The 12804-nt window shown below is 44.2% G+C and overlaps 1 protein-coding gene across 1 annotated transcript; it reads right to left on the minus strand.

The window, feature by feature from the left end:
• Positions 1–272: 272 nt before the first annotated feature.
• Positions 273–10867, minus strand: CALHM2 (calcium homeostasis modulator family member 2). The gene is made up of 3 exons (XM_081191282.1): positions 10630–10867; positions 4065–4699; positions 273–2654 (listed from the first exon to the last, which is right to left on the minus strand). Exons 2-3 carry the CDS (start codon positions 4605–4607, stop codon positions 2238–2240), a joined length of 960 nt encoding a protein of 319 aa, XP_081047408.1. The 5' UTR covers positions 4608–4699; positions 10630–10867; the 3' UTR covers positions 273–2237.
• Positions 10868–12804: the final 1937 nt, after the last annotated feature.

Here is a 12804-nt window from a genome sequence, read left to right on the forward strand (position 1 = left end):
GATCACCTGATTAATTCAAGGGGCAAGATGTCTTCTGATCATTTACACAGAACTGACCTGGAAAAGCAGGCATAACCCATCCCTTTATATGCTTTCCAGCAGTGGGGTATAGTAAACCGGGGAAAGTGAGTTGCAATGCCCGTAGATTTTGGTATGTGACAGACACATGTGAGACTAATGTTGGATTTCTTCACAGAACCGTAATGGTTTAATGTTACAATTCCACATAAATCTTGTCAATGTCTTGAATGCCCAAGAAAACTAGAGATGCGGATGTTAAGTCACTTGAAAGGTGACTGTTGCAGCATTTACTGGAACCATGAAAAATGACAAAACATACCTTGGATCATGTTGTTTATACAGTCCATGTGGTCTGTGCCATATTTGAATAAGGAAGACCATAAAAGCCATGAGAAATTATAACATCATTTAGAAAGAGCCGTGGAGTGAAAAAACACAAAATCAAATTACAGTACATGATACCGGACTTCTTATAGGGTCCCTCAGCCAGGAAAAGGAAGGTCTTCAGGTCTTCTGTTCATCTTAATGTGGCTTAAAACTCCAAGCAGGAATAAAATTCTGATTATGGTTTTTGCTGAGGATACTAAATGTTCATACCTTGCGAAAGGTAGAATATGTCATGGATAGGAACCTGTGCGCCTCTAGATATTGTTAGACTGCAACTCCCATAATCTGACCATTGGCCATGCTGGCTAAAGCTGATTGGAACTGGAGTCCAATATCTGGAGGCCACCTATTAGCCATCCTGGAAATAAATAGAAGTGCTTTTTGGTATAGCAGCAATTCAGGTAATTAGATAAAATCCCTGATTTAATAATTTGGGGAGTCACCCTTTCAACAACAGACCCTTGAAGCAGGACCCAGTACCATACTTTTCAACTCTCGCCCACAAACTTTTATTAAGAAAGGATGGTCCCCAAACTAAGATGACCCTTGCAACATTTTTAGTAAAGGATATGAAGATAATTGAAATAAATGGGGAAAACAATAGTAGCTCTTTGCTGGTAGACAGTTATTCAGAGACAATTGTGCTATCATCTGAAGTCCAGTACATGGGAAGACATGTACAAGAGTCATAATGAGAAACGGGATCATAAAAGTGCAAACTGCAGAGACTTGTCCATTAAATAAATCCATTCTAGGTCAGTTAGGTGGTTGTTTTTGAATCCTGTGGAGGAAGTACAGCAGATGCCACTCACAAAACCAGAATTCAGCCAATCCCATGGGTCCTAGCCCTGAATCTTGATATGGAAGTAGGTTCTGAGAGACTCTGCTGATAATTTCCTGTATTAGCAATCAGAAAATTGTTGCCTACCTCAGTGGTACCTCTGGATACGAACAGGATCCGTTCTGGAGCCCCGTTCGCATCTAGAAGCAAACGTAACTAGTGACAGCACGTCTGCGCATGCATGCGTCGCTTTTTGCTGCGCAAGCGGCAAAACCCAGAAGTAACACATTCCGTTACTTCCAGGTTGCCGTAGAGCGCAACTCAAACGCGCTCAACTCGAAGTGCATTCAACCCGAGGTATGACTGTTCGTGTTTCCAGCCTACAGCATGCATCATCCCCTGATCATTGGCCATACTGTGTGGGGCTGGTGTGAGCTGGAGTTCAGCAGCCTCTGGGAGGACCACAGGTCCCCCACCCATACATATATATATGTATGTTTGAGCCCTCCTGGAGGAAGTCAAACAAAAGTAAGTTAAGGCACAGCTGCATGGTGGCATTATATTGTCTTCAAAATGAGGAGGAAAATAATCAGCAATTTTTGAGTAAGCAGAGCATCCAGTTCATTTCCTCTTCTTTCCATTGTATGTGGGAATACATCAGTGAGAGGCCTCTGGGTATCAGACCAGCTGTCCCCATCCAAGAGATTAGCTGCAATGTTTTCTTTTAGATTTATTATTCTCTTTGACTCGCAGTCCTGTGGTCTTAGTTTAGTAGTCCACAGTTCCAGACATTCTGCTGCTCCTTCAATTTCTGTTTCGAAATGTAGTCTTTCGGATGACCACTCACATCAAATCCATTAGCCATATCTTTTGCTGAGAGCTTAGGTCAACAGATAAAATGAAGGTAGGTTACAGCATAGATGTACCAAGAGCGGTGGTCACTCTTATAGTCCAGTTCATTCTATGCATGTATACTCAGAAGTAAACCCTATTGAGTTCAGTGGGACTTACTCCCAACAGGGAAATGTGTTTAAGTCCACAGCTTCTGCTAGGTAGCTAAGAAGGCCATTTCCTGGCTGTCGGGACCTAAGCTGTTTCCTGTCACACCTTTGGCCCATTTATGGAGACGGCTATAGAGGGGGAAGCCGTTCTTCTCCCGATAGATATAGACCCCTGTGATGGCATCCCATTGTGGCCTGGGCTGAAGGGTTTCGACAGCAAATTCCTGCACCAACTCCTTCTCCTCCTTATCCAGACACACAAAGCCAAAGAAGTTTTTGACGTTGTTTGCAGCCACAACCTTCGAGTGTATCTCAGCAGTGCGCTGGAAGAGTTTGGCCTCGCTGGAGCGGTACAGATTCCAGTAGTCCTCCTGGCGGTAGCTGAGTGGTGAGCAGCAGTGTTTGAGGCACTTGGTGATGAACACAAGAACTGCAACCGCACCAATGAGCATCCACCCAAACAGCTGAAGAGAAAGACAAATAAACCAATTAAAATTTGCTTTCCCTTTAGGAGAAAGTAGGGTTCAGAAGGAAATCCTTGGCTACCACATACTGATTTGTATATACATAGAAAAATTCCCACAGTTGGTAAAACTGGAAATTACAAAAACCTAGTCATATACACGGAAAACTACAGTATATCCTGGAACAGGGACTCACTGGATGGAGGCACATTTGGGACTCCAAAACTGTCCTGGGCAGCGAAAAACATGTCACAAAAGGGAAAAGTGATGCTTTCCCAACATCCCCTAAAACAGGCATGTCCAACCAGCAGTAGATCGCGATCTACCAGAAGATCCCTGGCTGATCTTGGTAGATACCGGGACCCCTATCGATCATGGGATTAAAAAAAAGTTTACCAAAAGTTAACAAATAAAAGTTGAAGAACTCTGGGCAATCCTCCGCAAAAAAAGCTCAATAACTCTGGGCAATCCACCCACTCCACGCATGCTCCCCCTCCCTCCAATGACAATGGGTAGATCACTGCCAATTTTTTTATACTGGGAGTAGATCGCAGTCTCTTGGGAGTTGGATGTGCCTGCCCTAAAACAAGCAAAGCACCTATAACACACACACCCCTGCCAAATCAGACAACCCCTGTCACAACAGGTATCCTTTCGAACCAAACAAATACCCAGAAACAAAAACAAACAATGGAGAGCAGTAGGGGGCCTTTGTGAATGTCAAGGAGTGTCTGAGGGTGCTATGTTGAGGGCCCCAGTTGTAGAGAAATATAAGAGGATTTAGTATCCAGTGACCAGACAGAGGCTGAAAATGAAGCAAGAGAGAGAGAGGACAGTTCAGTAGATTGTTGACCATTTAAGGTTGCAATCCAACATTTTCTTACTGTGGGGTGAGCTTCACTGAATTGAGTGTAGCTGCTTCTCAAGTAATCATGCAAAGAACTGGGTTGCAAGGGTTCGTAGATCAGCCCCCACTGGGGCAGCCACAGAATAAATTGAATCTATGTGCACAATCACATAGATCTAAAGAAAGCCCAGGGGCATGCTATCATACTATGATATCCTGAAAACCCAAAGTTCATACCATGATACGAATAATAACAGTAACTATGTACAATGATAATGGAGTAAAAGAAAAAGCAAACTCACTAGCAGAAAATAAAAGGAAAATAGTAATCAAGGGAATTACCATTAGTTAATCATATTGGTTGATGCAGGGGAAGTTAATAAAGACTCTAAAATGAACCTGTTTTAGGAATTTACAGCTTATCAGGTATGTGTCATATCCTAATATACCAAAAGCACACATTTTGGAATGGAAAAATATGTTCTAAGCCCTTAATTATTCTTATTCCAAGCAGGAGGCAGCACTCCTCTGCTTCAGACGAACAAGTAAGTAAAATGCAATACCTGAGACTCATATTTTAATCGTCTTATAACCTCATCCTGAAATCTTGTCAAGTTTTGCGGCACATCTTTACAAGGGAACCTGGCCATGGTTTCTGCTCCGTAGCCAGGTGGAAACTTATCCAGAGATGTAGGTTCTATGAATTCACTCAAGGCACAGACATAAGCCTCTCCACGAAGCAGTGAGATCACGGACCACGTAACAGGAGCAACTGCAGCCCGTCCCATGACAGAGCCAAAGATCAAGAAGTTGGCTGCTGCTGAAAAGTTCTTGGTTCCTCGTTGGTGGCACTCAGCTACCAAGTTCCAAGTGTGAGTGTTCCAGATGACACCAATGACGAACAGGGCCAGAGCTGGTACACCAATGGCAGCCAGACCGTAGATGTAGTTCCTGGCTGGGGAGCATGGACAATGGAAAGCAACCACAGAGAAAAGTTCTTGGCTTCCAACAGTGCCCAGAGCCACCAGGCCATTGAAAATCATCACATCTTTGCTCTTGAAGAAAAGTGAAAGGAAGCGGAAGTTTTCAGCAATGAAGGCAGCCATTTTGCTTTTCTGTATCCAGTTCAGACTTCAGTGTTCTGATGTGGAGTTGTCTGCAGCATCAAGGAGTCTTGTTCTTTTCACCTTTCCATGGGCTGCAAAACAGAATAGTTACTAAACATTGGGAACTAGGCATTATCATGGTTGCTAAAGGTCAACAGATACAATCAGTGGCGTAGCGTGGGGGGTGCCAGGGGTGCCGGCCGCTCCGGGCGCAACATCTGGGGGGGCGCAAGTCCAGAGGGAAGGGACAAGTTCCTTCCTCCGCCGGGCTCCCCGCCACCACGCCAGCCTTGCGCCCCTAGCGCGCGCGCGCCCCCCGCCGCCGCTGCAGCTGCGCTCCACTCACTGCTCGCAGGAGGAGCAGCCGCTGCAGCAGCGCCGACGCTGCCACCGACGCCTGGCCAGGCACGGGCAGCCTCCGCACCCCGACGCCGACGCCATCCCCTCGGCCCAGCCACAGGCGGCAGCTGCTTCTGCCGACTGGGAGGGAGGAGAGCTCCAAGGGGCCTCGCTGCGCCTAAACCCTCCGAGAGGAAGCCGGCGGGCGGGCGAGGGTCTCCCGGCAGAAGGGGGCGCCGCTGGCTCCGGCTCTCAGCGCTGGCTCTCCGGCTCTCTCTTGACTCATGGCTTCCCGGGGCTGAGAGAAGCAGGCTCAGCCTGGAATAATATTGAGTTGGATAATGGCTGGTGGGAAAGGGGTTAGGCAGGGACCCTCTCCTCTACGCTCTGCTGCCCCCCCCCCCGCCCTTCAGACTGCTCAGGCCAGGTAGAAACCTCCTTGTACTAAGTAAGACGTAGGAAATGCCACTAAAACAATTTTGCTTTATCCCAAAGCTGTGGAAACTTTAAAGATATTGTACACTTTATCCAAAAACGGTGTTTTTCTTGACTGAAAGTTACTCTGGCTGCTACTTCGTTCTGCAGCTCTAGCAGCACTTCTTGCAAAGAAACAGCAACGTCTTTTTCTTGTTTATTTCTCTAGGTCACTTCTGTTTTCTTCACTTATCACTTCTCTCTCTGCCCCCCCCCCCAGTCTCGTGCCGTACCCGCCCCATTTACACGATTTTCATCTGTGGCCCCCTTGGAATATCCTGGGGGGAGGGCCCAGGGAGCCATATGGCCCCCAGTTGAGAAACACTGCGCTAAAAGATGGCCAGAATGCAGAAGCCTAATACAAAAAAGTCATAAAAATCCAAATCTGTCAGGAGCACCCATCCCTCTGCCCTTCAGCCTCACTGGAGGCACCTGGCGCACAGAGGGAATAGACACCCCCCTGCGCAAAGCCCGGGTCTGGGGTCTCTCCTCGGTAGCCGGCGGGCATCGTGGGGAGCGCGGAAAGACCCGGTGCAGGATGTGAACGGCCATGTTTATGCTGTGAAGCGCCCTGAGATATATGGATGAAGGGCGGTATACAAATTTAATTCACCGCCACCATCATCTTCGAGGGTGGGGGCTGGGAAAAGAGAGGGGGGTTCTCCCTTTCTAGACCTCTTTAAAATATGCTCACGATGGCTCCTGGCCACAAAGGCTAAGCGTGGCACTCAGTGGCGTAGCGTGGGGGTGCAGGGGGGGCGGCCGCACCTGGCGCAACATCTGGGGGGGCGCTCCACGGGTTAGGGGGCGCAAAATCCACGGGTTAGGGGGCGCAAATTACTTGCCTTGCCCCGGGTGCTGACAACCCACGCTACGCCACTGGATACAATAATACATACTCTTATCTACTTAATAGCTACAATAATAATCCCATGCACACTATATTGCTTGCAATGTCTGCTAGATTTTGGTATACTTTTGGTATTTTCTTTACCTAGTACTATAAATTACATACCAAGTGTACCTGGTTGGTAGGTAGAATTCTGTCTTATCTGAGCAGTGAATCTCTACTTCTAGCATTATTTTGAGATGTAATATCCTAAAAACGGCTAGTGTTTTAGGACAGAAATGTGTCAATTAAAACATGGGAATTTATGTTGTTTCATTACAAAATGTGCTGTCCAGTACTAGTACTATTCATTTTGATGATGACATTTAACAGAATCTTGGGGAAGTCATATTTCATTAGACTTAACGTAATTTTATTTATTTATGGCACAAATGTATATACTGCTTAACATAAAAATCACCATAGTGGTGCACAACATAAAAGCACAATATACCATAAACAGCATAAAAAATCAGTATAAACAGAAAGGTCTTAAGCAAGCGTCTAAAACTGAACCCTGTTGATACTTGTCTGAAATCAGTAGGGAGTTCCACAAAGCACTGAATCTTCCTTGAAGTGTACCTATTTATCTGTGAAAGTATAAAGGATGTATAATAAATGAGACAACTTTCTTCTGATCACTCTGCCACTGTACCGGCTGCTTCCATTAATAATACTAGAAGATTAGAAAGGACTAGGCAGTCATGTACTTTAGTGAACAATCTGGCACTCCATTGCCTTTGAATCTGTAGCTGGTCTTTTTATCTCACCGTACAAGAGAACACTCAAGCATGGCTTACCTTCACTTCTATGAGGCTTTAATGACCGGCTGGAATTTGAGTTTTCAGTGAAGAAACACCATTATCAGAATAGAAAATGTGCTGCTGTTAATCTTAGGTTCTGTCCATGTGTTACTTTGCTACCAAATTTTCTGTGTGATCTTGAGACAGATGAATCCTTAGTTTTGTTGTACTTCCATTCACTAGTTCTGACCAGACTGTTGTTATGAACACAGGAGTATTTACATGAGTTTACTGTATTAGTGTGAACAGGTTGGACCAAATAAATGGCACTTGATGGATGGAATAATGAGGAACAAATAGTCATTGCCTGACTAATTTGAATCAATGGGAGGTACACGGAGTAATGAATTAATGGGAGCAACAATTCATTACCTTAGGTGACACAGCTGCATATCCTATCAATTATGGCCACTCAGCAATGTGAATAATATATCTCCAAGCACCATCTAGTGATAGGTTTACTAACTGCACATTTGTGGCATTATACTTGTATGTATAAAAGTTTAATCCAGCATGTGCTTGAATGCCTCCTGCAAGATAGGGCCGGTTTGGAGGTACCCTAGGAATAGCAGGGTCTCAGACAGAGACCTTTCCTATCACCTGCTACCTGAGCTACTTAAATTATGGGCTGGCCCTACCATTAGGCAAAGTGAGGCAACTGCCTAAGGTGGCAGATGGAGGATGCCAGCAGCTGCTTCCTGGCTGTGCCTCATAAGGCCCCTGGCCAGTTCCTTCTGTCAGGAGGACAGAATTGTGTGTGCTACAAGGCCTGACATGGCCCTCCTAGGTTAGCCTTCTGAGATTTAGTGGAGTGTGCTATTCCATGACCAGCCTTGTGGTAAGATTTGGCTCTCAGTCCAGTTGGCTTCTGTACATAGAAAGGGCAGGAGGTGCTTGCTTAAGGCAGCAAATGTCTTGGTTGGCCCTGCGTAAACTAGAGGTGCCAGGGATTGATCTTTAAACCACCTGTATTCAAATCATCTGCTCTACTGCTGTACTATTGTCCCTTCCCACCATGAACATAATTAGTAATGATTTTTTCCTGTGGACCCCAATATAAGGCTGCCATATGACTGGAATTTCCCAGACATACCAGGGATTTGGATGTCGGAAACTGTGTCCAGGCAGAAATCGCTTGAACGTCCAGGAAAATACAGATGTATGGCAACCCATGTCGTAAGTGTAGAATTTCCTTAAAAACCTCTCAAAAAATCAACAACATTGCCCCCTCCCCCAAAAAACAAAAAAACAAACCAAAAATCAACAACTTTTGTGCCTGGATTTTTGAAATATGGCAACCCTGCCGCAATCTCTCTTTCCATGACAGTTACAGCCAATTCAGTCCCCAACACTCTGCAAGCCTGAAGCCTGATCCCTCCTCCTTTTCCTCACCATCCATAAATGCAGCTTAGGGCCAGGAGCAACAAATTTAAAAAAAAGTTACCCCACAAGTAACCATCTCTGTTATCCCTTCAGTCCTCCAAATGGATAATTCTAGATTCTCCTTCAAACTATGGTAGGATTTGTTTTGTTCCAATATGTGTCACTTTGTATTTACATTGAATAATATCTGCCATTCTGTTGCTCATTTATTCAGAGGTGTTCCCCACCCCCGAGTTGTTCTCACTCTGGTCTGGATTGCAGCATTTTGAAAAATGAATAATTTGAAGTCATTTCTAAACTAGGTTACTACCCCCTTCACCTCAAACTTCATATCATTTATAGTTAAACACTAGATCATTTTCAACACAGATTCTTAGGGGATGCGGCTGTTTACTTCCCTCCACCGTAACAACTCTCAGTCCATTTATCTGTTTACTGATTTTTAGTGTGTTACAAATCCACAAAGGACATGGCTTTTTATCCATGCCTGCTAATTTTTATTAAAATAAATCCCCTGTGTTCCTTAAGTATTATTTTGACACATTTCTGTTATCTAACACCCCCAGTGTCATCCTAGTTTCTTCTTATAATAATAATAAGAAGCAGGGGGGGGGGGGTTTCAGCTGGAACTCACTGGCACTCAGTTCCAGCACCTCTCACGTGGGTGCCATTGCCATTATAAGAGAACAAGGGAGGTGTTCATGATAAGTTCCAACACCTCTTTTACTAGAAAAACAGCACTGATAATAAGCATTAAGTCAAACTGCCAGAGGAGGAAAGATGTGGTAGATGTATGGTCTTCCAAGTCATGGGCAGTCTCCCATCATGCCTTAAGTACAGCTAAAACCAATCTGGGGCTGCAGCTTATGTTTTTAAAAATCTTGGAGGCATTTTTAGGTTGCAATCCTATACCACATACTTGGGGGTAGGCCGTGCTGAATTCAATGGTGCTTACTTTGTGGTCCTTGCAGCACCTAGTGCCGTCCAGCTAAACAGAATTTTCTCCTATGGATTTTAATTGGGCTTCATCAATGCAAGTCAACTAACACCTTAGTTTGCAAGTCTTATCAATTAAAGGATGTTTGTGGGCTTCCCATATTGTTATGGTTGGCCCCTGTGAAAACAGGATGTTTAACTTTGGGTAGGGCTTTTCTTATGTAAATGCTTTATGCATCTTCAGCCTGAGTACTTGCAGTACAGAAGATAGCAGAAATTAAAATGATTATACAAGTGAGAGGAAGAACCAGGAAATTCCTTTCCATCTACTCATACAAGTGCTTGAGTCATGCACTCTCAGGACTGAAGGACTGAATCCACATTAATACTCGGAACTGAACTTCTATGCAGCAATTTTGGCACCTTAGATCTCTAATATATCTGGGAAGAGGCAGGTTGGGGTAGGGAAGTAGACAGGCTTTCCCATTCCTTCTCTTTCCCTCCCTCCATTATAATCTTCAGGAAAATATAAAAACACCATTAACCTCCTGTTAATGCTGATGGAATCTAATACTCTTATACTTTATACTGTAAGGTCACTTGCAACATAAATGCAAAAGATATACTATACGTCTGGCATCTCACATGTCATCCTTGTGCCTGAGAGCCACACCCTTAGACCAAGGCCTGAATGTCAGAAACAGCCACGCACATCAGTACATACACAGACCAACTACCCCACCCAGAGATTTGTAGATTCTTTTAACGTTCTTGTGCAGGGCTTGTTGAAATCGAAACAAAACAAAAGCACCACTTGAAATTGAAATATTGATAGAAGATGTGAAAGAACTGCTCACATAGCAGAGCAGAGAACTATATAGTGTGTAAGCTATTGTGTGTAAACCAGCTGGGCTTGCTGCCAGTTTGCTACCAGTGCACAAAAATAGTTTGAGAACTTTTTACGGTGGAAGCAAACAGGCGGCAAAACTGATCTTTTCTACTTCTCTAGCTCTGACATCTGACAGCCCAGCAAACTTCTTTCTTGCAAATAATAGGAGAGTGGGGGTGCTGGGATTGTTTTATTAAAAATAATAATAATCACAAGTAGATATATTTAGTGCATGTATTTGTTTTCAGAAAGCTCCAGGTTTCCCAAAATCAAAATGAAACTTGATGAGAGAGAAAAAAAGTTACTTACTTCTGCAGGTCACTGTATCAGTTTCCCGACCCTCTTTTTAGCTGGCCACGTGGGTTTTGAATCTATTCCAGGAACATCTGGCTGCCCGGCACGTGAGGATAGAGAATGGGATCAGATGCAGAAATTGCCACTGACAGAAGAAATAGTTAAAAAGTGTGAGTGTGCTGCTATCTAGCAGCTTCCTTTTGCTTGCAAAGGGCCTGGGTGGTGTAGTTTTTTTGGGTTTTTTTGTTTAATTTTCATGTGCAAAGGGAGGGGAGAGGCTTCCGTCTGGGTGGGGATTGTAAAGGGAGGGAGGGAGGGAGAAAGAATTGGCCAGATTCATTCTCTTGCTGTCACGCAGAACACTGTGCCTTTAAGGAAAGGAGAAAAGCGTAGGGAAATGATAGGAAAAAAATTGTAGGGAAATTACTGGAAAAAATGAAACTCTTCATAACCAGATCAAGATGACTCATTCACAGAACAGGAAAAAAACAACAACCTTTGCCTTCAGCTGTCTGGGCTGTGAAAATAGGCACTGCAGTTTCTTCTCTGGCCCCCAAAATAATGCTTGCTCAAGAACAAAGGGTTTTTGCCTTTACAAGATGGTGCAGTTGGTGATATAGGTGCTGTTATTGTTACTTCACCATATTTTATAAGCTTTTCCTAGTAAAGTTCACGCTGCTCTAAGTAAGTACTGTAATTATGGTGAGATAAAACGCCACTGTCTTTAAAGCAAAGGGTGACTAATAATTATGCTGAGTGATGTCAGAAAGACAAGCAAGTGCTTCACTCCTGTCTGGGGTTTTCGTTTGTTGTTGCTGCTGTTTGCTGTAGTGACATTGATTACATGAGCATCACTGGACCCCTTTTGGATCATGCCTGTCATTACCTCCTTTTGTTGAGCCCCCAACGGCTAACTCTCAAGCCCACAGGCATCTACTAGGGAGCAGGCCTTTTTCAGCTGAGGGGACAACTTCATGGAATGCCTTCTCCAAGGAGGACCATATCAGTTTGGGCCTTCAGTCACCAAGACAAACCCTGGCTCTTTGTTCCTGTTTCCCTGTTTGATTTGTTTTTGTCCCATTGTTTTGTTTAATGAGCTCCTGCTGCAATGTGGTGATACAATAATGATGTGGTATATTTGTTTCACTGTTGTTTTTGAAGGTTTGGGGTTTTTATATGTATCAGCCATCCAGCTGCCCAGATCCCACTCCCTGGTGTCAGAAAATCTCTGTGGGAGGCATTGTCTGGCAGCTGCCAAATGACAGCAAGGGAAGACTTGCCTTCATCCTGGGCTTGAACGATGACACTAAGGACGACCAATGCCAGGTGGCAGGAAGTGCCACCTGAATAATGTGTCGGCACATTTCTGTTTCTGATACTACATTTGGATATCATTTTATTGTGAGAATTTTTTGTAAGACTACTTGAGCACCTTTCAGGGCTAAAAAGTGGGCTGTAAGGCTTCTTATGCTCCTGTAACAGGACTTTCCTCCCTCCTCTCCTTTTTGCATGTGCCACCCCCAAATCTGCCCCAAAACAAACTTGGACGCACAGAGGGAAGAGCGGGGAGGAAGTCCTTGTGCTGATAGGACAGTTTCTTAGCACTACATTGGATAAAACTCTTAAGTATTCCAAATAAATGATAGATTTTGATGTTTCGTGTAAGCCTCTTTGGGTTCATTTCTTTTAAAAAGAAAATCAGGGTATGACATACATTTTTAAAATATCCATCCCCAACCTAGCTATACATTTTCTCTCCTTTTCTCTCTTCCTTTCTATTCTTGATTCTGTATCTTCGTGGGTTTCTGCATATTGTTCTGATATTTATTTATTTTTTCAATGCAGACTTCTAATAGAAAGGGTTTCCATTGGGAGTAAGGCTTGTCCCCTGCCCTTTCTATTAATTGGGGACAGGAGTATTATCCACAGCAGATGGTTAGCCATCTGCAGTGTTAAAGCTACCAGAAACCACCACCTGTCCGAAAGGACTATTTACCTTCCTTGTGGCAACAGACTAACATGGCTACTCTTCTGGAATTTTATTTTAATGGATTGCCTGTTATTTCAGCGGGTGTACACAACCACGGACGCGGACTTATAAAAAATATTGGGGGGGGGGCCGGGAAAGCTCATGAATAATAAATAAGCTCATGAATATGCAAATAAAGTGGCGCCGCCTCCTCGTGAGCG

This window comes from Podarcis bocagei, assembly GCF_964188305.1.
Source record: "Podarcis bocagei genome assembly, chromosome: 4".
In the NCBI taxonomy this organism is placed as follows: domain Eukaryota; kingdom Metazoa; phylum Chordata; class Lepidosauria; order Squamata; family Lacertidae; genus Podarcis; species Podarcis bocagei.

Bases quoted from the DNA above. Each gene is read 5' to 3' on its own strand.
- CALHM2 (XM_081191282.1), bottom strand. From the start codon at position 4,607: ATGGCTGCCTTCATTGCTGAAAACTTCCGCTTCCTTTCACTTTTCTTC. The intron at 2,655-4,064 runs GTATTGCATTTT...CTTTCTCTTCAG, and splicing joins GATTAAAATATGAGTCTCAG to CTGTTTGGGTGGATGCTCAT.